Source organism: Scyliorhinus canicula, chromosome 1, assembly GCF_902713615.1.
Source record: "Scyliorhinus canicula chromosome 1, sScyCan1.1, whole genome shotgun sequence".
NCBI classification, from domain to species: domain Eukaryota; kingdom Metazoa; phylum Chordata; class Chondrichthyes; order Carcharhiniformes; family Scyliorhinidae; genus Scyliorhinus; species Scyliorhinus canicula.
Window position 1 is genome coordinate 37,210,882 of NC_052146.1, and position 22,308 is coordinate 37,233,189.

General features: G+C 46.9%; 1 protein-coding gene across 1 annotated transcript in view; it reads right to left on the minus strand.

Moving 5' to 3' along the window:
* LOC119978355 (rasGAP-activating-like protein 1) overlaps positions 1-22,308 on the minus strand; it is a 398,828-nt gene that overhangs the window by 10,641 nt on the left and 365,879 nt on the right. Inside the window, exons 20-21 of the mRNA XM_038819933.1 lie at positions 8,894-9,029; positions 1,527-1,647 (exon numbers count right to left, since the gene is read on the minus strand). Of these exons, the coding sequence (XP_038675861.1) occupies positions 1,527-1,647; positions 8,894-9,029 (257 nt within the window). The remainder of the gene's footprint in view (positions 1-1,526; positions 1,648-8,893; positions 9,030-22,308) is intronic.

A 22,308-nucleotide genomic window follows, 5' to 3' on the forward strand; every position in this document is an offset into this window, starting at 1 on the left:
TACTTTTTACAGCACTGCTCATGTCTTATCCACTTGCTTTCTGTGGCCATCTAGTGGTCATTTACCTTGTTATCCAAAGACAAATCTACGACTGTAATCAAGCTAGTTTCTGTACTGAACTATATTGAATGTGATTCTTACTAGGGAAGGATACATCATGAAAAATTGGTACACACTTCAGCATAAGTGTTGTATTTGAAGTAACTAATCTCAAAACACCAACGATTGTGATTTGCACATATCTCGTTAAATGCAACAAACCAGCACAGTTGGATCTGGGGAGCCACTGCTACTCCCCCTAGTGCGTTATAGCAATGCAGGATGTACTAGTTGGGTCAAACACTCATTCCCTTCTGTCGCTCTATCTGACCAAAAGATACTTTCCATGTCACTAGGCACCAGCAGTCAAAGCTCAGGACTATCCGCAGTGCAGCTGAATACCACTTCCCCATTCCCAATATTGCTGAATACCAGCTTTCTATCACCAACTGCAACCTTTTGTATATTATTGTCATGTTACTTTTGTTTTGAAAATGGTAAACGATCGTAGAAATATTAAAATAAATATTTGACAATCACTGTAAATCAGTGAGCTCGATGTTGTCCCTTCCATGGCATGAGCACCCAGGGACGGAGCGTTATTTGGAGATGAAAAAGAGCCAATGAACGGAGAATACCATTGAATGAAATACAAGCACGGTAGCACAGTGGTTAGCAGAGTTGCTTCACAGCTCCAGGATCCCAATTTCCATTCCTAGCTTGGGTCACTGTCTGTGCAGAGTCTGCACGTTCTCCCCGTGTCTGTGTGGGTTTCCTCCGGTTGCTCCGGTTTCCTCCCACAGTGCAAAGATGTGCAGGTTAGGTGGATTGACCATGCTAAATTGCCCTTAGTGTTCTAAAAGGTTAGGTGGGGTTAAGGGGATAGGGTGGAAGTGGGGGCTTAAGTAGGGTGCTCTTTCTAAGGGCCGGTGCAAATTCCATGTGCCAAATGTCCTCCTTCTGCATAGAATTATAGAGTTTACAGTGCAGAAAGAGGCCATTCGGCCCATCGAGTCTGCACCGTCTCTTGAAAGAGCACCCTGTCCAAGCCCACACCCCCACCCTATCTCCATAACCCAGTAACCCCACCCAACACTAAGGGCAATTTTGGACACCAAGGGCAATTTATCATGGCCAATCCACCTAACCTGCACATCTTTGGACTGTGGGAGGAAATCGGAGCACGTGGAGGAAACCCACGCACACACGGGGAGGACGTGCAGACTCCGCACAGACAGTGACCCAAGCCGGGAATCGAACCTGGGACCCTGGAGCTGTGAAGCAATTGTGCTAACCACTATGCTACCGTGCTGCCCAAATGCTATGTAAATTCTATGATTCTATGCTATAAGTGCCGAACCCACTCTGCTACCAAAATTACAATGGAAAGAGTGGCACAAACTGCCTTCATGTTCGAGCATTAGAATGGCGCGTGTAGGTTACACGGCAATGGATTGGGGCCATGGCAAACGTTTTGCATTACTCACTTCAGCTTCTCTCTGCCTTGTAAGAGCTGCTTGTAAACAGTCTGCGTCTCAACATCAGGGTCGAGGGGGTCACTCCAGTCACCAAGAGTTACAGCAGAATGTGTGCGACTGCAACCTCGAACTGTTAAACAAATGGAAAGTGAGCGATACATAAGCATTACCAAATATTGTAGTCACTCTGTTTATGAAATGAAGTATTTAGTCCTGTGGGAAATCGGAACAGCTGTTTCTTGTTCGGAAGTTGTTTAGATGTTTAATTCAGATACAAAATGTGTTAAAAGTCATCAGAGGCTGTGATAGAGTTTGGTGAATACCGTCGCTGTTTCTAGATGACAATAGGAACATTCTGCCTCATTGTAGCTCCAAATTTGAACAATGCAAATTCTGCCATGTTGTCTCCAGGTACTGGACCCTGTATCCGGGAAGCTTGGGACCGGGACGAATGCCGGATTTAGGGATTTTACTGATTTTAGGTCCTAGGCCCAGCATGTACTCATTGTACATAAAGTGACGTATAAAAAATAAATAATAATAGTTTTATTCATATTGCTATCCGGAGAGTCAGGTTGAAGACATGGCTAACTACTGGAAAATTCATGCCATTGAATGGTGTGTTGAGTCCTTTAAAGAGAGCGAGAGAGAGAAAGAAAGAGAGAGAAAGAGTGTTACTGGAAGGTTGGGGGTCATACTGAAATAGTGATTCAATTGTAAAGTCACCCTTCTGAAAGTCAACAAATTGGAGGAGAAGCTGAATAATGTCACTTTAGCAATCTTCAAGAGCTAAATTACAATGTAAACCAAGTTCTGAAGAAAAATCGCCAACCTGAAATGTTAACTCTGTCCACAGATGCTGCCTGACCTACTGGGTAATTCTCGCATTTTCAGTTTATAAGTTAAATTATACCTAGGCATGGAATTTTCAATTGATCATTCTTAAATTTTTCATTCACACATGCTGTATTTCAAAAGGCGAGCAGTTTTGACACAAGATTTGACCATAGTTGGGTGTCATCTGCCCCAGCTAAACCATAGGGAGGCCTTGTGGTGCAGTGGGTATTGTCCTACTACTACTGGAATATTGGCAGGGCCCAGAGCCTTTACAGTATCCAGTGCCTTCAGCCCTTTCTTGATAGCACTTGGAATGAATCATATTGACTGAAGACTGACATCTGTGATGCTGGGGACCTCCGGGGGGCTGAGCTGGATCATCCACTCGGCATTTCTGGCTGAAGATTGTTGTGAATGCTTCAGCCTTGTCTTTTGCACAGGTGTGCTGGGCTCCTCCATTATTGAGGATGGGGATTTGTGGAGCCTCCTCTTCCAGTGAGTTGCTTAATTGTCCACCACCATTCACAAATGGGCATGACAGGACTGCAGAGCTTAGATCTGATCTGTTGGTTGTGGATTGCTGAGGTCTGTCTGTTACTTGCTGCTTATGTTGTTTGGTGCGCAATTAGCCCTTGTGTTGAGCTTCACCAGGTTGACACCTCATTTTTACGTCTGTCTGGTGTTGCTTCTGGCATACATTCATGCACTCTTCTATTGAGCCAGGGTTGATATCCTTATTTGGTGGTAATGGTAGACTGGGGGGTGTACCAGGTCATGAGATTACAAATCGTGTTGGGTACAATTCTACTGCTGCTGATGGCCCACTGTACCTCACGGATGTCCAGTGCTGAGTTACTAGATCTGATCAATATCTTTCCCATTTAGTATGGTGGTAGTGCTGCACAACACGATGGAGGACACCCTCAATGTGAAGACAGGACTTTATCTCCACAAGGACTGTGTTGTGGTCACTCCTACCAATACTGCCATGGTCCAATGCCTTTGTGACACATAGATTGGTGAGGATGGCGATAAGTAGGTTTTTCCCTCTTGTTGACTTCTTCACCACCTGCCGCAGGCCCAGTCTAGCAACTATGTCATTTAGGACTCAGCTAGTTAGGTCTGTGGTTGTGCTAGCGAACCACTCTTGGTGATGGACACCCCCACCCAGAGTACATTCTATGCCCTTGCCCTTAATGCATCTTCCAAGCATCTTGCTCTTACTATTTATGTTTACTCAAGGAGTTTTGTGGAAAAATGTCACAATACCATAAGATTGTTCCATGTGTGGTAGCTCATCATTTGTAAAATAAAATTACTTTAATATTTTGAACTAAAACTAGCCACTTAATAATAATATTTATTATTGTCACAAGTAGACTTATATTAACACTGCAATGAAGTTACTGTGAAAAACCCCCAGTCGCCACACTTCGCCGCCTGTTTGGGTACACGGAGGGAGAATTCAGAATGTCCAATCACCCAACAAGCTTGGGCGCGATTCTCCGCAAATGCGGAGAGTCGTAAAGGCTGCCGTGAAACTGGCCGTGTTTCACGGCAGCCTCTGCGCCCCCTCCCGGGACCCGATTCTGCTCCTCGGTCGGGGCTAGCAGCGGGGTCCCGTGAACCACGGCATCGCAGGCTTAGCCCGCGCGCCAAGGGTAACGGCGGCTGATGCGCACGATGACGTCAGCCGCGCATGCACGGATTGGACGGCTCCGTAAAAGAACGGCGAGCAGTGATTCATGTCGTGGGGCGGCCGTGGGGGGAGGGGAAGGGGGAGGGGAGAATAGCGGGAGGTCGGGAAAAATGTTGGGAAGGCCCTCCCGCTATTCTCCGACCCGTCGTGGGGGGCGGAGAATCATGCCCAACTTGTTTTTCGGGTCTTGTGGGAGGAAACCGGAGCACCCGAAGGAAACCCATGCAGACATGGGGAGAACGTGCAGACTCTGCACAGACAGTGACCCATCGGGAATCCGGGACCCTGCCACTGTGAAGCAACAGTGCTAACCACTGTGCTGCGCAGTTGGTTAGCCACCCACTTGTTTGCAAAATGGACATGGACCGGGATTCTCCCCTACCCGGTGGGGCGGGGGCCCCCGGCGTGATGGAGTGGCGTGAACCACTCCGGTGTCGGGCCGCCCCAAAGGTGCGGAAGTCTCCGCACCTTTAGGGGCCAAGCCCTCACATTGAGGGGCTAGGCCCACGTCGGAGTGGTTGGCGCTCCGCCGGCTGGCGTGGAAGGCCTTTGGCGCAACGCCAGCCGGGTCTGAAGGGACTTCGCCGGCCGGCGGAAGTCCATGCATGCGCCGGGGAGTCAGCGGCTGCTGATGTCATCCCCGCGCATGCGCAGGGGAGGAGGTCACTTCCGCCTCCGCCATGATGAAGACTATGGCGAAGGCGGAAGGAAAAGAGTGCCCCCACGCCACAGGTCCACTCGCCGATTGGAGGGCCCCGATCACGGGCCAGGCCACCGTGGGGGGCACCCCCCAGGGCCAGATCGCCCCGCCCACCCAGGATCCCGGAGCCCGCCCGCGCCGCCGGTAAGGTAGGTGGTTTGATCCACGCCGGCGGGAGAAGCACGACAAAGGCAGGACTTCGGCCCATCGTGTGCCGGAGAATCGCCGGGGGGGGGGGGGGGGGGGGGGGGGGGGGGGGAGCGAGTCCCGCCCCCTCAGAATCTCCGGTGCCGGAGAATTCGGGACACGGCGGGGGCGGGATTGACGCCGGCCCCCGGCAATTGGGGTCGGAGAATCCCGCCCATGGTGTCAAAGATTTTCTCCATCATGAATGGGAAAACGGATGGTCTTGTAGAGACATGAGCCCAATAAGGAATTACTACAAGGAATTTTACCAAAAAGTAATTATTGTTCTTTACCCGGGGATATTAACAAAATCGCATTAAGACGTCAAGAAATGAATAAGCACTCTCAAATGTACAGGGAGTTGGGATTCACCGCTTAGAGTGATCCAAGGTGTAAGAATCATAAATAACTAGATTAGGTATGTTTGAAAATACCATAAAATATAATAAATATAAAATCCTGACTAAATCATTCTAAATGTTGATATTAAATCCTAAACCTCGCCTTTAAAACTTTTCTGTACTCAATCTTAGCTACGAAGAAAAGATAATTCCATATTACCAGCTGGTGGCCCTTTTAGGTAAGCAACCTTTAACAGGTAATGTATAGGTACATACATGGATACATAGAAGATAGGAGCAGGAGGAGGCCTTTTGGCCCTTCGAGCCTGCCCTGCCATTCATCACGATCATGGCTGATCATCCAACTCAATATCCTAATCCTGCTTTCTCCCCATAGCTTTTGATCCCATTCTCCCCAGGTGCTATATCCAGCCGCCTCTTGAATATATTCAAAGTTTAGCATCCTGTAGTAATGAATTCCACAGGCTCACCACTCTTTGTGTGAAGAAAAGTCTCCTTATCTCTGATCAAAATGGTTTGCCCTGAATCCTCAGACTGTGACCCCTGGTTCTGGACACACCCACCACTGGTAACATTTTCCCTGCATCTACCCTGTCTAGTCCTGTTAGAATTTTATAAGTCTCTATGAGATCCCCCCCCTCATTCTTCTGAACTCCAGCGAGAACAATCCCAACTTAGTCAATCTCTCCTCCTATGACAGTCCCGCCGTCCCTGGAATGAGTCTAGTAAACTTTCACTGCATTCCCTCGAGAGCAAGAACATCCTTCCTCAGAGAAGGAGACCAAAACTGCACACAATACTCCAAGTGTGGCCTCACCAAGGCCCTGTACAATTGCAGCAACATATCCCTGCTTCTATACCCGAAACCTCTCGCAATGAAGGCCAACATACCATGAGCCTTCTTTGCTGCCTGCTGCACCTGCATGTTACCTTCAGCGAATGGTGCACACGGACACCCAGGTCCCGCTGCACACTCCCCTCTCCCAATTTACAACCATTCAGGTCGTAAGCTGCCTTCCTGTTTTTGCTTCCAAAGTGAATAACCTCACACTTATCCAAATTATACTGCATCTGCCACTCGCCCAACCTGTCCGGATCTTGCTATAGGATCCCTGCATCCTTGTCACAGTTCACTCTCCCACCTATCATCTGCAAACTTTGAGATGCAACATTTTGTTCCCTCATCCAAATCATTAATATATATTGTGAATAGCTGGGATCCCAGCACCGATCCCTGTGGTACCCACTAGTTACCTGCCTGCCGATTTGAAAAGGACCCATTAATCCCGGCTCTTTGTTTCCTCCCTGCCAACCAGTTTTCTATCCACCTCAACATATTTCCCCCAATCCCATGCGCTTTAATTTTGCATAATAATCTCTTACACGGGACTTTGTCAAATGCCTTCTGAAAGTCCAAATATACCACATCGACTGGCTCCCCCTTGTCAACTATACTGGTTACCTCTTCAAAGAATTCCAACAGATTTGTCAAGCATGATTTTCCCTTCATAAATCCATGCTGACTGACCGATCCTGCCACTGCCTTTTAAATGTTCCGCTATACAGTCCTTGATAATGGATTCAAGCATTTTCCCCACTACAGATGTTCAGCTTACTGGTCTATAATTCCTTGCTTTCTCTCTACCTCTCTTCTTGAATATCGGAGTGATGTGAGCTACCCTCCAATCTGCAGGGACAGTTCCAAAGTCTATAGAATCCCGAAAAGTGACCAACAAAGAACAAAGAAAAGTACAGCACAGGAACAGGCCCTTCGGCCCTCCAAGACTGTGCCGACCATGCTGCTCGTCTAAACTAAAATCTTCTACACTTACTGGGTCCTTATCCCTCTATCCCCATCCTATTCATGTATTTGTCAAGATGCCCCTTAAATGTCACTATTGTCTCTGCTTCCACCACCTCCTCCGGCAGCGAGTTCCAGGCACCCATTACCCTCTGTGTAAAAAACTTGCCTCGTACATCTCCTCTAAACCTTTCCCCATTTACCTTAAACCTATACCCCCTAGTAATTGACCCCTCTACCCTGGGAAAAAGCCTCTGACTATCCACTCTGTCTATGCCCCTCAATTTTGTAGACCTCTATCAGGTCGCCCCTCGACCTCCGTCGTTCCAGTGCGAACAGACTGAGTTTATTCAACCTCTCGTCATGGCTAATGCATCCACTATTTCCAGAGCCACCTCCTTAAGCACTCTGGGATGCAGATTCTCAGGCCCTGGGGATATATCCGCCTTCAATCCCATCAGTTTTCCCAGCACTATTTCTCTACTATTGTTGATCTCCCTCAGTTCTTCCCTCTCACTAAACCTTTCATTCTCCAACATTTCTGTGATCTGATTTGTTTCCTCATTTGTGAAGACAGAACCAAAGTATGTATTCAATTGCTCAGCCATTTCTTTGTCCCTTATTATGCATTCCCCTGTTTCTGTCTGTAGAGGGCCTACATTTCCCTTTACCAATCTCTTTCTCTTCACATATCTATAGAAACTCTTCTACCAGGTGGATTGGCCATTCTAAATTGTCCCTTAGTTTCCAAGGGTTAGGTGGGGTTACATGGTTACGGGGATAGGGCAGGGCAGTGTACCCAGGTGAGGTGCTCTTTCGGATCATTGGTGCAGACTCGATGGGCCAAATGGCCTCCTTCTGCACTGTATGTTCTACGTCTATGTTCTACGTGCAGATTAGATGGACTTGTCCCTTAGTGTCGAGGGATGTGTAAATTAGGTAGGGTTGCACGGATAGGGTGGGACAGTAGGCCTAGTGTGCATGGTGCTCTTTCGGATCATTGGTGCAGACTCGATGGGCCAAATGGCCTCCTTCTGCACTGTAGGGATTCTATGGTTTTGCAAAGGTCTACAAAAGGTCACGGCAATGGGAAATTTTTGCATATCAGTCTTTCTGATTTAATTATAATTGATATTCAATTGGGGAAATTTTTATTCTGATCTTACAGCCAGCAGTAACTGTTAGGAACGGCCCAAACTCTTTCCACTTACGGCCCTTTAAGCTTAAAAGGAAAGAAAATTTCAACCAATCACCTTGAAATTAAACTAGATTCAAACCCTGGATGTCATATGTTAAAAAGTAATGTGCTGACTCACTACTTATGATTATTACAAAGTACCTGTTGTGCAATTAACAGGAAATACTTGTTCTTCATGAGGCAGAACTTGAGCTTAAGGTTGATTTTTAAATTTAATCCACTGGCAAAGAAGGGGAATATTAATATAGTCAATTTCTATTTGAAACATCAGCCATTTTAATACGTTTTGCAAGTTACTTAAAAATGTTTCCTTACTCAGGGAGATCATTGATGAGAAAAACACAGCGAAACTGAATAGCAGTATGACAGGGAAAATACAACGTCCATGAATATTCCGATCAAATGGTCATCAAAAAACCATGTTAAACATAAGAATTGTTTTTGTGAGAATCTGTTTAAGTTTGCATCACAGTTTCACTCAGGTATTAATGCCAACAAAACAAAGTGGCAGCTATAAGCGTTTTCTTTCTCCTGACTGAAACTGGATTTAAGGTAAACGCTCAGTTTTAACGGGTAGGATTTTGTAGACATACCAGTTTTATCCGTGTGCAGGCAACAGGTCCAACGATTGCTCCTGTACGAACCTGGATGAAATGAAGGAAGCATGCGCTCATTGTAGATACTGGCTTTCCTGACAGCCGACAGCCACTGATTCAGTTCATTGACATTCTAGAAGGGAGAGAAATGTACATTGACTGTTAAAACTCTTAAATCATCATGGCAGCCAGTTTAGCTGTGACTGATCCATCAGCCGGAGTATTGCGTACAGTTCTGAGTGCCACACTATAGGAAGGGTGTGAACGCATTGGAGAGTGCAGAAGAGGTTTACAAGAGTGGTCCCAGGGATGAGAAGCTCCAGTGATGAGGATTGATTGGAGAGGTGAGACCACTTCCCCTTGGAGGGAAGTAGGCTTTGAGGAGATTTGACAGAAATGTTCAAAATCATGAGGGGGCTGGACAAAGTAGACAGGGAGAAACTGTTCCCACTCAAAAAAGGATCAAGAACAAGAAGACACGGATTTAAAGCAATTTGCAAAAGAAGGAAAGGTGATGTGAGAAAAAACTTTATCACACAGCGAGCGGTTTGGGTTTGGAATGCACTGTCTGGAAGTGCGGTGGAGGCAGGTTTAATGAGGGCACGGGATGATTAATTGAACAGAAACAATGCGCAGGGGTATGGGGGAAAGACAGAGGAATGGCACTCAGTCATGATGCTCAGTTGGAGGAGGTGCAGACCCAGTGGGATAAATAGCCACCTCCTGCACCATGACACTGTTGTGACTCTGTGACCTGAAAGTAATGGAGATGTAGTCGCTAAACAATCAGTCTGATTTTGATGGGACAATTTTTAAATTCTCAGATTTCTGAGCAGCATAATTGAATAACTTTTATGGGCTTGTCACAGTAATTCCAAGCCTCGGAACTTCCATCGACCCCACTGAAGACTGCTCAACACCATATTAACAGGTACAAAAACAGAAAATACTGGACAATTTCAGCAGGTCTGACCAAATCTGCGGATGCAAGATGCAAGATGCATATCCATGTTTACTTTGAGTGGGGTTCCCCTCTGATTAATTTATCCTCGGCACTTTTGTCAAATCTTTGACAAAGAGCCACCCAGACTCGAAACATTATCTCCCCTGTCTCTCCGCAGATTCGGTCAGACCTGCTGAGATTGTCCAGTATTTCCTGTTTTATTTTAGGGGAAACCCGTGCATTTTGTTCCACTCGACAGGCTAGTAACGGGCCTTCACCCCAAATCAAGGACCCCCCGTGGTGGAAACCTCGGGCGCGATTCTCCCAAAGGGAGACAAAGTGCCGACGCCGGAGTGAAAACCGGAGGGCGAAATTCTCCCAAAACGGGAAAAATCGTCAAACCGCCGTAAAACCCGGGCGGGTTTTACGGCATCGCGCCCCTTCCCGACGGGGGACCGATTCTGGTCCCCCGTCGGGGCTAGCAGCCCGACGTCGGAGGCCCCGACAAGTCGGGCTTAACGAAAATCGTTAAACCCGCTTGTCGGACTTAGCGCCGGCTGACGCGTCATATGACGTCAGCCGCGCATTGCGCAGGTGGGAAGACGCCACCCGCGCATGCGCGGGTGACGTCATCGCGTTTTTGCGCGAAACCCGCGCATGCGCGGTCCGGGTTGCCCCTCAGCCGCCCCGCGTATTGATACTGCGGGGCGGCGGAAGGACAAATAGTGCGCGGGCATCGGGCCCGCTGCCCGCGATCGGTGGGCACCGATCGCGGGCCCATGGCACCCTTGGCACGGCCGTGGTACTGCCGTGCCAATCGGTGCCATGGTTATTTTTTTCCAGGTGGTCACGACGTTTTTACGAACGGCAGGACCAGGTGTGTTTGCCGTTCGTAAAAAGGTCGTAAAGGGCTGGGACTTCGGCCCTTCTAACAGCTGTGAATCGCTGCCGGCCGTAAAAAAACGGCGGCAGCGATTCGTGTCGGGATTTCGGCGGGGGGGTGGGAGAATAGCGGGAGGGCGTCAAAAAAGTCGGGAAGGCCCTCCCGCTATTCTCCCACCCGTCGTGGGGGGCGGAGAATTTCGCCCGGAGTGTTTCACTCCGGCGTCGGAGACCGCTCCTCGCCCCCTATTCTCCCATCCCCAGGGGGCTAGGAGCGGCGGCGCGTCAATTTCACGCACCGGGCCTTGGCGCCCACGTCAAAGCGGCGCCGCCTGAATGTCGCGGCCGGCGGCGCCTAAATGACGTCACCCACGCATGCGCAGGTTGGCGGATTGATCTTGCGGGGCGGCGGAGGAGAAGAGTGCATCTTTCAGAGATGCCGGCCCGACGATCGCGGGCCAGACCCCTCCTGAGCACCCCCCTGGTGCTCGATCCTCCTCCCCCCCACAGGCCCCACACACAGCGGTCGCGCGCTGTTCACGCCGGCAGCGACCAAGTGTGGTTGGCGCCGGCATGAACCGGTCGGATTAGGCAGGCCGCTCGGCCCATCCGGGCCAGAGAATCGCCGTTCAACCGTTAGAAACGCCGAGCGGCGATTCTCCGAGCGGCCTGACGTAAAACGCGACCCACCGTTTTGGGGGGGTGGGAGAATCGCGTGCGGGTGCCAGGGCAGCATGGCGTGAATCGCCCGGCACTCCCGCGATTCTCCCACCCGGCGTGGGAGTCGGAGAATCGCGCCCCTCATCTCCTGAGAGCTGCCAACCAGTGCCCATTGGCAACTCTCTTGAGTGGCAGACCCACCGGGGAGGTGGTTACAGCTGCCGGTATGGTGGCCTCCCAAGGCCTCGGATCGTCACAGGATCCCCAGAAAAAGATGAATGATGGCGGGTGCGGGTATCACCGAGAGAGGAGTGAGGGGGATCACCAGCAGCAAGGGTGGTAGTGGGGAGGGGAGCCCACAAACAAACACGCCAGGGTTTGCTTGCCCTACTACCCACATGGCAAGCCCCCTGCCTGCTACTTTAATTGCGTACAGAAGGGCCTCAATTGTCAGCAGGGTGAGAAGGCCATCCACAGGTCTTCCAACCACAGACTTAACTGGGGTGGAGGTGTGAAGGTAGTGGGTCCCCCCACCACCACTCTGTTGTTTAATTATATGCCCCCACCACTAACACTGCCACAGGGTGGTGGTGATGGTGGTGATGGTGCGGGGTGAGGAGCAATAGATTCTGCGCTAGATTCTCGATTCCCTACCTAAATTGAACTTTAATCCTAAAGTGCTGTCTGTAGGCCTGAATGACCTCACAAAGAGCTGTGAATTCAGGTCATTTTATGAATGAGCAGTACATCATCGCTCTTTCCATAAAATGAATTGGCACAGAGGAGGCTAATTGGCTCATTGTTCCCACGCCAGTTATTCGCTCCAGAGATTTTCCACCTCTTTACTCCTCCCACATAGCCCTGCTCATTTTCCCTTTATCGCCATTTATCTAATATTACCAAAGACAGACATTTCAGTCCTTAGAAAAGGGGAAAGGCTTCTGCTTCTGACCTTTAATTTGGATCGTGACTGAAGAACGCGGGAACACAGTTTTAACAACATTAACAAACAACCCGTTAAGATTACAGAATGGAAGGAACTACATGCCACAGAAGAGTGAAATCTGAAGCGACATCCCCTTTCCCCAAAGAAGCAGGCCATCCTATTTTGACGTGGCCATTAAAAATAAACTGCTCATAAATATAAAATAAAAACAGAAAATGCTGGATAAACCCAGCAGGCTTGACAGCACCTGTGGGGGTAGAAACAGAGTAAAAGCTTTGAGTCCATATGAGCCTTCTATGGAACTATGACAATCAATGATTGTTCCATGGTCACTTGTTCCATGAATTCATTGAATTATATTCCACCAGTTGCCATGGTGGGATTTGAACCCATGTCCCCAGAGCATTAATCTGGGCCTGTGAATTATTAGTCCAGTGGCAGAACCACAATGCCACCATATCTTCAGGTGTCCGCTGGATGTCTCTCCTCATTCTCTTCACAACTATTTGAAATCAATAGTCCCTTGTTGTCACTGACCCTCCAACCACAAAAAACAACTTTTCCCTATTCACCCACTTAAAAGCCTTCATCATTTCAAAAATCAATACTAAATCACTTCTCAGCTCTCTGTGCTCCAGTGGACATCGGGCCCCCTATCTCAAATCTCTACTGACAACTGTACTTAATACCTCCAATCTATTCTACATAATATGACGACCTTGGTATCCTGAATAAAGTCTTGTGAATATCTTAAGAACATTTTGAAATGTAACCAGTCTGATTATACATCTAAATTTCTGTAATCAGTTGATTATGCCATGAGGCTACATCTGGAGGCAGACATCATAAGGACAGTTTAATAAAGACTCACACTGAGTATGTACTGTGAAGACTGCTGTCCTTATACATGAAATGCGGTGTACGGAAGTGGATAAAAATAGATTATTGAAGCCTGGAAACGGATCAGAAAAGACACTGCAAACCCAGGAACACATAAAGGTCCAAAATTTGCAAAACAGCTGTTGAAAAATCAGTCACAGGCTGGGAGTGAAACGCAGCTCAGAAATGCACACAGAAACGTACAAATCTGCAAAGCAAAGCTGCTGAAAAAGAACAAAAGTAAAGCTTACACAGGCTACAAGTGAAATTACTGGTTACAAAGAAAAAGGACAAACTGCAAGTAAATTACTGAGTGAGTAAAATGGCTGCTGTAAATTTTTCACTTACATTTCCAGTCCAACTGAAAATATGTGACAAAACTCGCAGTTTTACCAATTACAATTGCAAAAGAAGGAGATTGTAACAAACTTAATTAACAACTTTGAACTGATAAGAGTAACCGCACTGTTAACACTGCCAGGGAAGGACTATTACAATGTGTGTATCACACTAAAGCTAACAGATGAGCAAAGAAAAATATGACAGAGATTTTGAAAGCCTTGAACGCACATTTTGTACCCCGTGTGAATGTAACATATGAACTTTATGTATTCAACACTAGAGTTCAGAGTGAAAATGAGCCATTGAACAGTATGTGGCCCCAGCTACATCGCAGATGGCAGAATCATGTGAAAATAGATAGCTAAAATATGCTATAATTAAAAATATATTAGACTTCGGCATGAGAGACCCCTCAGTGAGCTAATGCCTATTCAAAGGGGAGAAATGAATGCAAAAACATGTGTCAAAATGTGGAAGTTATGAAAATCAGCTGCAGCGTACGTATAAGAAAGCAGACCAGGAGGTACATTGTGAGAGAGAAAGTCTATGATGAAAGATTGGATTGGATTGGATTTGTTTATTGTCACGTGTACTGAGGTACAGTGAAAAGTATTTTACTGCAAGCAGCTCAACAGATCATTCAGTACATGGAAGAAAAGGGAATTAAACAAAATTCAAGAAAATACAAGAAAATACATGAGAATACATAATAGGGCAACACAAGAAATACAATGTAAAAGAGAGAGGTTAGTAATAACGTTAGCTTTAGAATTAATTTTTAAAAGGTTAGAAAGAGTATAAGTTACGTTAAAAGTGGATCTGTTGGGGAGAGCTTGCAGAGAGTCACCTCGCTCCGGCGCCATCTTTGATTGACATCTATGATCTTCTAAATTCGAGCGAAAATGGGTCTAATGAGTGTAATCTCGCTCTGTAATTCAACCCCTGTTTACCAGGTATAATTTTTGTAAACCTAAATTGCATTCCCTCTAAGGCCAAAATATCCTTTGTAAGGTGTGGTGCCCAGAACTGCTCACAGTACTCCTTGGTTTAACCTTGGTTTTGTATACCTGCAGCATAACCTCTGTGACTTTATACTCCAATCTTCTAGATATAAAGGTTAGCATTCTATTAGTCTTTTTGATTATCTTCTACACTTGTTCGCGACTTTTCAAGGATCTCTGCACCTGAACCCCCAGAGCAGAGTGATCACAGACACAGGGCAGGATGCAAAAATAATGCATGATACAGCAGGTTGGTTCAGTCAAGTCTATAGGCAGCAAATGGTTTGTAACTGTTACAATGATGTGGGCATCGCTGGCTGAGCCAGCTTTTGTTGCCCATCCATAATTGCTCTTTGAATGGAGTGGCTTGCTTGGCCATTTACAAAGGCATTTGAGAGTCAACCACAGTGCAATGCTTCTGAGTTCACAAAGGAGATCAAATTTCACATTAGTGAACCAGATGGGCTTTTACAACAATTGAACATGATTTAGTGGTCGTCATTTGAGTTTCAATTCTAGATTTTACTGAATTAAAATGTCACCATCTGCCATGGTGAGATTCGAATGCAGGTCACCAGACCCTGGGTCTCTGGATTACTAGTCCAGTGACAATACCACTATGCCACTGCCTGCCCTGATGTCAGACACTGATGTGTTAGGTACAGTGGATGCCCAAAGAGACTTGGGGGTTCAGGGGTATAGATCCTTGAAAAGCCACGAACAAGTGTAGAAGATAATCAAAAAGACTAGTAGAATGCTAACCTTTATATCCAGAGGATTGGAGTATAAAGTCACAGAGGTTATGCTGCAGGTATACAAAACCAAGCTTAAACCCCCCTTGGAGTACTGTGAACAGTTCTGGGCACCACACCTGACAAAGGATATTTTGGCCTGGTCAACAGGGGTTGAATTACAGAGCGAGATTACACAGATTAGAACCATTTTCGCTCGAATTTAGAAGATCATGGATTAACAGGGAAAGACAGGGTAGGTAAAGATAAACTATTTCCACTGTTTGGAGATTCTAAAACTAAGGGGCATCATCTAAAGATTAGAGCTATAACGTTCAGGAGGGACGTTAGTTCTGTTCAAAGGGTGTTAGAGGTTTGGAACTCTCCCACAAACAGCTTTGAAGCTAGATCAGTGGTTAATTTTGAAACTGAGATGGATAGCTTTTTGTTCAGCAACAATATTAAGGGATATGGGCCAATGGCACATATATGGAGTCAGACCACAGATCAGCCAGGATCCCATTAAATGGCAGGACATGCTCGAGGGGCTGAATGGGCTACTCCTGTTCCTAAGTTCCTGTGGAATGCACAAGTTGAATGTAAATGAAGCAGTTCAACAGGCAAACGTTTACATTAGAGCTGAACTGGAAGATGAGAAGGGCAAGATTCCAGTTGAGTATATACTACTGAAAATGCACAATAAACTGAAGTCTTCAATGAACCAAGCTGTGTAAGATTGGAACAGACATCTCCACTTCTGAGCTTATGATGGAGGAAGGTCATTGATGATGCAGCTGAAGATGGTTCAGCCTAGGATGGTACCCTGAGGAACTCCTGCTGTGATGTCCTGTAGCTGTGATGATTGACCTCCAACCACTGCAGACACCTTCTTTTGTGCTAGTATGATTCCAACTAGTGGAGCATTTTCCCCTTGATTCCCATTGATTCCAGTTTAGATAGGGCTCCTTGATGTTATACTTGGTGAAATGCTGCCTTGATATCAAGGGCAGTGACACTCACCTCACCTCACTGTAGCCACCTGGGTTGGCCACTTCCCGATTCCAAAATGGATGCCCGCTAAGAATGCAGGGAAATTCAGCCAGGCACAGGGAAACAAGCATGTGCAAGGTTTCCTTTGTATCAAGACTTGCAAAGACCTAGACAGAACCAAAACCAGCGACCATCTGCATATTAATGAGCGATCCCCAGGAACAATTGGAAACATTAAAGCAATCGAGACCAAACCAGACTCCCCGGCGCCAGCGGGAGCCAGGACAAAGGAAGGTCAACGGACACATAGGAACCGCCCAGCGATCAGGGAACAGATCCAGTATTGGAGAAATCGATTCAAGCGATTGGGACTTGGTCCAATTGATTGGGACCATGTCCGGGGTCCGCCCAAAAGGGCGCGAAACCCCTGGGGACTATAAAATAGAGTCCCCAAGTTCAGTTCGATCTTCTTGGCAGGGTCTCTCAGCAGCTTGAAACAACTCTTGACCGTGACCCTCAACAACGAGAGACCTGCCTAGCAGCTGCACCAACCAAGTAAGTCTCCAGTCAACGCACACAACGAGATAGGCACTCCTAGCTACTAGTCCATACCAGCTTTAAAGCCTGCAGCCTCAGAATCGGACAAAACACCATTGTTCCCCTGATCTGGTGGGCCATTTCCAAAAGCTAAGTATAGGCCTTTTAGTGTTAGAGATAGTCTAGTAAGTAGAGTTTTATGCATGAGTATTGATTGACTGTGTGTATAATAAATGTGTTTTGATTTGAAACTCACTAACTGGTGTATTGAGTTATTGATCAGCACTTGGCTTTGAACCTCGTGGTGGTATCATAAAGATCCCTGGCGACTCTAGAGCAAAGGTTATTAAACAGAGCAATTAAGTGTACAGCACACTTAGCAACATCACCTCTGGCATTCAGCTCTTTTGTCCATGTTTGAACCAAGGCAGTAACAAGGTCAAAAGCTCAGTGACCCTGACGGAACCCAAACTGAGCATCTCTGGGCAGGTTATTGCTGAGTAATCCCGCATAATAGCACTGTTGATGGCTCACTTTGCTGATGATGGAGAGTAGACTGATGGGCAGCCATTGGCTGGGTTGGATGTGTCTGTTTCTTGTGTGCAAGACACACCTGGACAATTTTCCACATTTCCAGGCAGATGCCAGTGTAGTAGTTGCATTGGAAAAGCTTGGCTAGGGGAGGGCAAAGTTCTGGAGCACAAGCCTCCAGGGCTCTTGCTGGAATATTGTCAGGGCCCATGCCTTTGCAGTATCCATTGTCACCAGACATTTCTTCATATCATGTGGGATTACTGGGATTAGGCTGCGTACTGTCCAGCAAGATGAAGCCAACATCTTAACTATGAAGCTACAAAGATCTCTACATTGTCCTGGGGCCTGCCACTGCTCTCGTTCAGGGTTTTTCAAAGTGTGGTCGCAGGCAGGTACCAGGATCGTCGTGGAGCGATTGTTTGTGGCGTTCCCGCGATGGTCCCGATCACAGGAGAAATGCCCAACAGCTAATACTGCCATTATAATTGAGAATGGTGGCCGTTACTGGCATTTAAATGACAACAAAATGAGACTGAGGGCAGTCTTCTGATGATAAGAGGCAGTAGTGAGCAGGTCATGGGCCTTGCATGTACACTTGATGTCAAACGCCCTGTACGTAGATGCATTTTGTGTCAAAGCACAGAGGAGAACTTCTTTAATTTTCTAGCTGCTATCAAGAAAGACAAGAGGATTGTGAAGATGCATCGTTGTTACAAGGAAGAGCCTGCCGGAGACACAAATAGGCAATGTACCCAGTGGTCCAGGACCTCACATCTGAATCTGTTGGAAAGAGTTGCTCAGGAGAGTTGAAGGCAGGACAGAGCAGTGCTAGTGATACCTCTGTACATAGCTCCAGGGCCTGTGGTTAACAGCCTACAAAGAGGAAACTCAACTTGGGAACAAAGCAGTATTAAGATGATTTCTTGAGGTATGGTTTTGTCAATTGTGCCAATGCAAATAAGGATGCAAAGCCAGTGAATGTTATATGCAGGGAAGTATTCGCAAATGACAAGAGAAGTTTCAGATTTTGAAAGAGAAGTGGTTGGTGAAAAATTCCTTTTGAGGTTGAGACCCCAGAGTCAGTTAACTTACAGCCGACTCCACATGAAAAGATTACGCTGCTGTACCTGACCTGTGACAGCACATTAAAAACACACCAAACGTCCATGATGCTGTCAACATTCTGGAGTAGCATCTCCCAGGAGTATCCAATGCTGAGTAAAACAAGCATTGTGTTGCTATTGACCTTCACGACAACCGACATGTGCGAGATTGGATTTTCCATTTTCACAAAGATGAAGACAACAAGGAACTGGCTGAACTCTGCATCTGATATGCACAGTGCCCTCTCCTCCAATGGACTTGATTGGAGTGTGACTGTGAGGAGCAAGCATCAAAGATAGCGAACGTGGTGAACGTCCTAAATGTCGACTCGTTATCAGAAGTGGATCCCGGGAAAAAGAGTTTGAAAAACACTTCTCTAGTTGATGCATTTTTACATCATATCATTAGCTTCAAGCAACAGCTTTGCGCCATTTGTGACCATAACTGACTCAGTGCCAATCATATCCATTTACACTGTCATGTGACATTGTCAATTAGATATTGAACATAGGCAAGGTCAGTGAATCTGGCTGCAGCGAGTGATAGTCATGGTAAAATGGAACTCTTACCACCAGAATACGGTTAACCAGGCAGTTTAGGTTGCAGTTACAGCCAATGGGAAGGGTTGTCCATGTCTGCTTCATTTTAAAAATGTAGAACAGATTGACATTTCTCCAGGAGCCAGCCAAGGTGGTGATAATCTGCCTGTAAACATTGCAATCCTCAACAGGGTGGGGGGGATCAGAGTGACTTGGCTGGTGTCAGTTTGTCAGATCATTCACGCTTCCCGATGGCCATGTGTACAAGACCAATACCAAACTTGACTGTTTCCCACAGAGTCATTCCCCGTATGCTTCAGTCATCAGAGAAGCTGTCAGCTTAAGACAGCTGGAAACAGCTGCTTCGTGCTGAACTGCTCTTCCCAGCCAAGAATCTGGAAACTTGTCAGCGGCTGTGGGAAAAATAAAGGAGGAGAAGCCTCGAAGAGACCCCTCACCTCTCGTAACTGTGACTTCAAGTAACCATTACTGGAAACAGAGACAGGAAATTCAGCCAGGGAAGCAGCAGGAGCACATGCACTCATGGGTGTAAGTGTCTTTTGTGCCTCGTCAACGTTAAAATACTATCCTGAGCGATTATGACCAGCTCACCATCCCTCCAAATCTTCTCATTCTCAAGCATGAGGGCAGCACTCACACTATCTCTCTATCAGCCCACCTGACTCCAAGGGCGCTGTGCTCTCTGAATTCCTGTCTGACATCAAGGGCTAAATTTTCACTTTGGGGTCAGGGCGCAGGAGCGAGACCTGTTTCCAGGGCCTGGACCTACCCGGGGGGGGGGGGGGGGGGGGCATAAGATCATCAGACATAGAAGCAGAATTAGACCATCTGGACCACCGTGTCTGCTTCGCCATTCGATCATGTCTGATATGTTCCTTATCTCCATCTCCTGCCTTTTTTTCCATACCCCTGACCCCCTTATTAATCAAGAAATCCCCTTATTACTCAAGAATACCAGAATTGTGCTTGAGGAATTGTTATTTATAGGGCCAGAGACCCAGAGCTGGAAGATGGAATTAGACAGGATAGTTATTTCTTGGAACAGACCTAAGAACTCGGAGCAGGTGCTGGGAATTTAGCCTCTCGAGCCGACTCCACCATTCAATATGATCCTGGCTGATCCCATCTTGGCCTCAACTCCACTGTCCAGCCCATTCTCCATAACCCTTCAATCCATTACCAATTAAAAATCTGTCCAACTCCTCCTTAAATTTACTCACTTGTCGAGCATCCACCGCACTCTCGGGTAGTGAATTCCACAGATTCACGGTCCTTTGGGAGAAGTTGCTTTTCATCACTTCTATTTTAAATTTGCTGCCCCTTATCCTGAGACTATGACCTCTCATTCTGGAATGTCTCACAAGAGGGAGCATCCGCTCCACATCTACTTTATTTATACTTCTTATCACCTTATAATCTCAATTTGATCTGCCCTCATTCTTCTAAAGTCAAGAGAGTATAGGCCTAAACTGCTGAATCACACTTCATCTCTGGAATCAATCTAGTGAACATCCTCTGAACTGCCTCCAATGCCACGACATCTTCCCTCAAATAAGGGGACCAAAACTGTGTACAATAATCCAGGTGCAGTCTCACCAATGCCTTGTATATTTGCACAACACTTCCTTACCTTTATACCCCATTCCTTCAGCTATTAATGCCAACATTCGATTCGCTTTATTACCGGCTATACCTGCATGCTAGTTTTCTGCGACTAATGGAGCTGAAGGAGAGAGAGGGGATACGGAAAGTGTCCAGCATCACCATAGTTTTCTGACAGTTGTGCCGCTGGCCGGGGGGGGGGGGGGGGGGGGGGGGGGGGGGGGGGCTTATGCCTGGGCCTGGGGGAGTAGCGGGGGATGGTCAGGAGGCGGACTGTGGGGTTGGGGTGGAAGGGCACGGAAAACCATTGCCACAGCCTGCAAGACAACCATGCACACCGCCGACTGCCCACTCTAAACTTAAGGCCACAGGTCGTCTGGGTGTCCCCCGCCAGGTGCCATCTTGTTGGCTGGGATGGTGTGTGTGGAGGGTGAAGTGCGTATATGCGGCTGCAGCTTGTCAGCCTCCTGAGTGTCAACCACGAACCCAGCGAATCCCACACCGCTTCTCATTGGAATCAATTGTGTTCCACGTGGCGCCAGAGCTAGCCTCTCAATGGTTGCAGAATCGGTCCAGGTGCTGTGCCAGTTTTGCTGCTGTGGAACTCCACGAATCCTGCCCGGTATCAACACCCAGTCTGAGGAAGGGAGAATTCTGCCGCTTGTCTTTAATTTCACATTCCTCCACAGCATTATTTTGTGCTGTGGGATGTTGGATACCATTCATTAGCTCTTAATGAAGTCTTCATAGTCTTAAGTAGGTTAATTTTATGTATTTGTTAATTATGATAACTATGTGCATATATCCAGGAAAGGAGTCAAGTTAGGAGCTGTCTCCACGCTTAACTGTGCGTACGGATCTGTTCAACACACGACTAACCCCTAAATATGGGTCATGTGTTCCCCTACATGGCTGCGTGGACAGTACTGTACTCAGTCTCACCACGATCCTACAGGTGCCAGACCCTTATACTACACTCTTCCCGACTCGAGTGATCTTCTCTGGCCATGCAATCATAATCATATCCACCACTACTGCTGCTGTGGAGGTGATGTGATCAGTAAGTTCGCAGATGACACAAAAATTGGTGATGTTGTATAGTGAGGAAGAAAGGATTAGATTACAGATGATATAGACATGCTGGTCAGGCAGAACGGTGGCCAATGGAATTTAACACTGAAAAGTGAGAGGCAATGTATTTTGGGAGGACGAACTAGGCAAGGGAATATACAATGAATGGTAGGACCTTAGGAAGTACTGAGGATCTGAGGGATCTTGGTGTGCATGTGACAGCAGGACTGGTAGACAAGGTGGTTAAGAAGGCATATGGGATAGTTGTCTTTATTAGCCGAGGCATAGATTCTAAGAGCAGGGATGTTATGATGGAGCTGATAAAATGCTCATTAGGCTACAGCTAGAGTACTGTGTGCAGTTCTGGTTGCCACACTATAGGAAGGAAATGATTGCATTAGAAAGGCTGCAGAGGAGATTCACGAGTATCTTGCCTGGACTGGAGCGTTTCAGCTATCAAGAGAGACTGGATAGGCTGGGGCTGTTCTCCTTAGAGCAGAGAAGGCTTAAGGGGGACTTGACTGAAGTGTACAAAATGATGAAAGATATAAATAGGGTAGATAGGAAGAAACTGTTCTCTTTAGTGGAGGGGTCAATAATCAGAGGTATAGATTTAAGTTAATGAGTAGG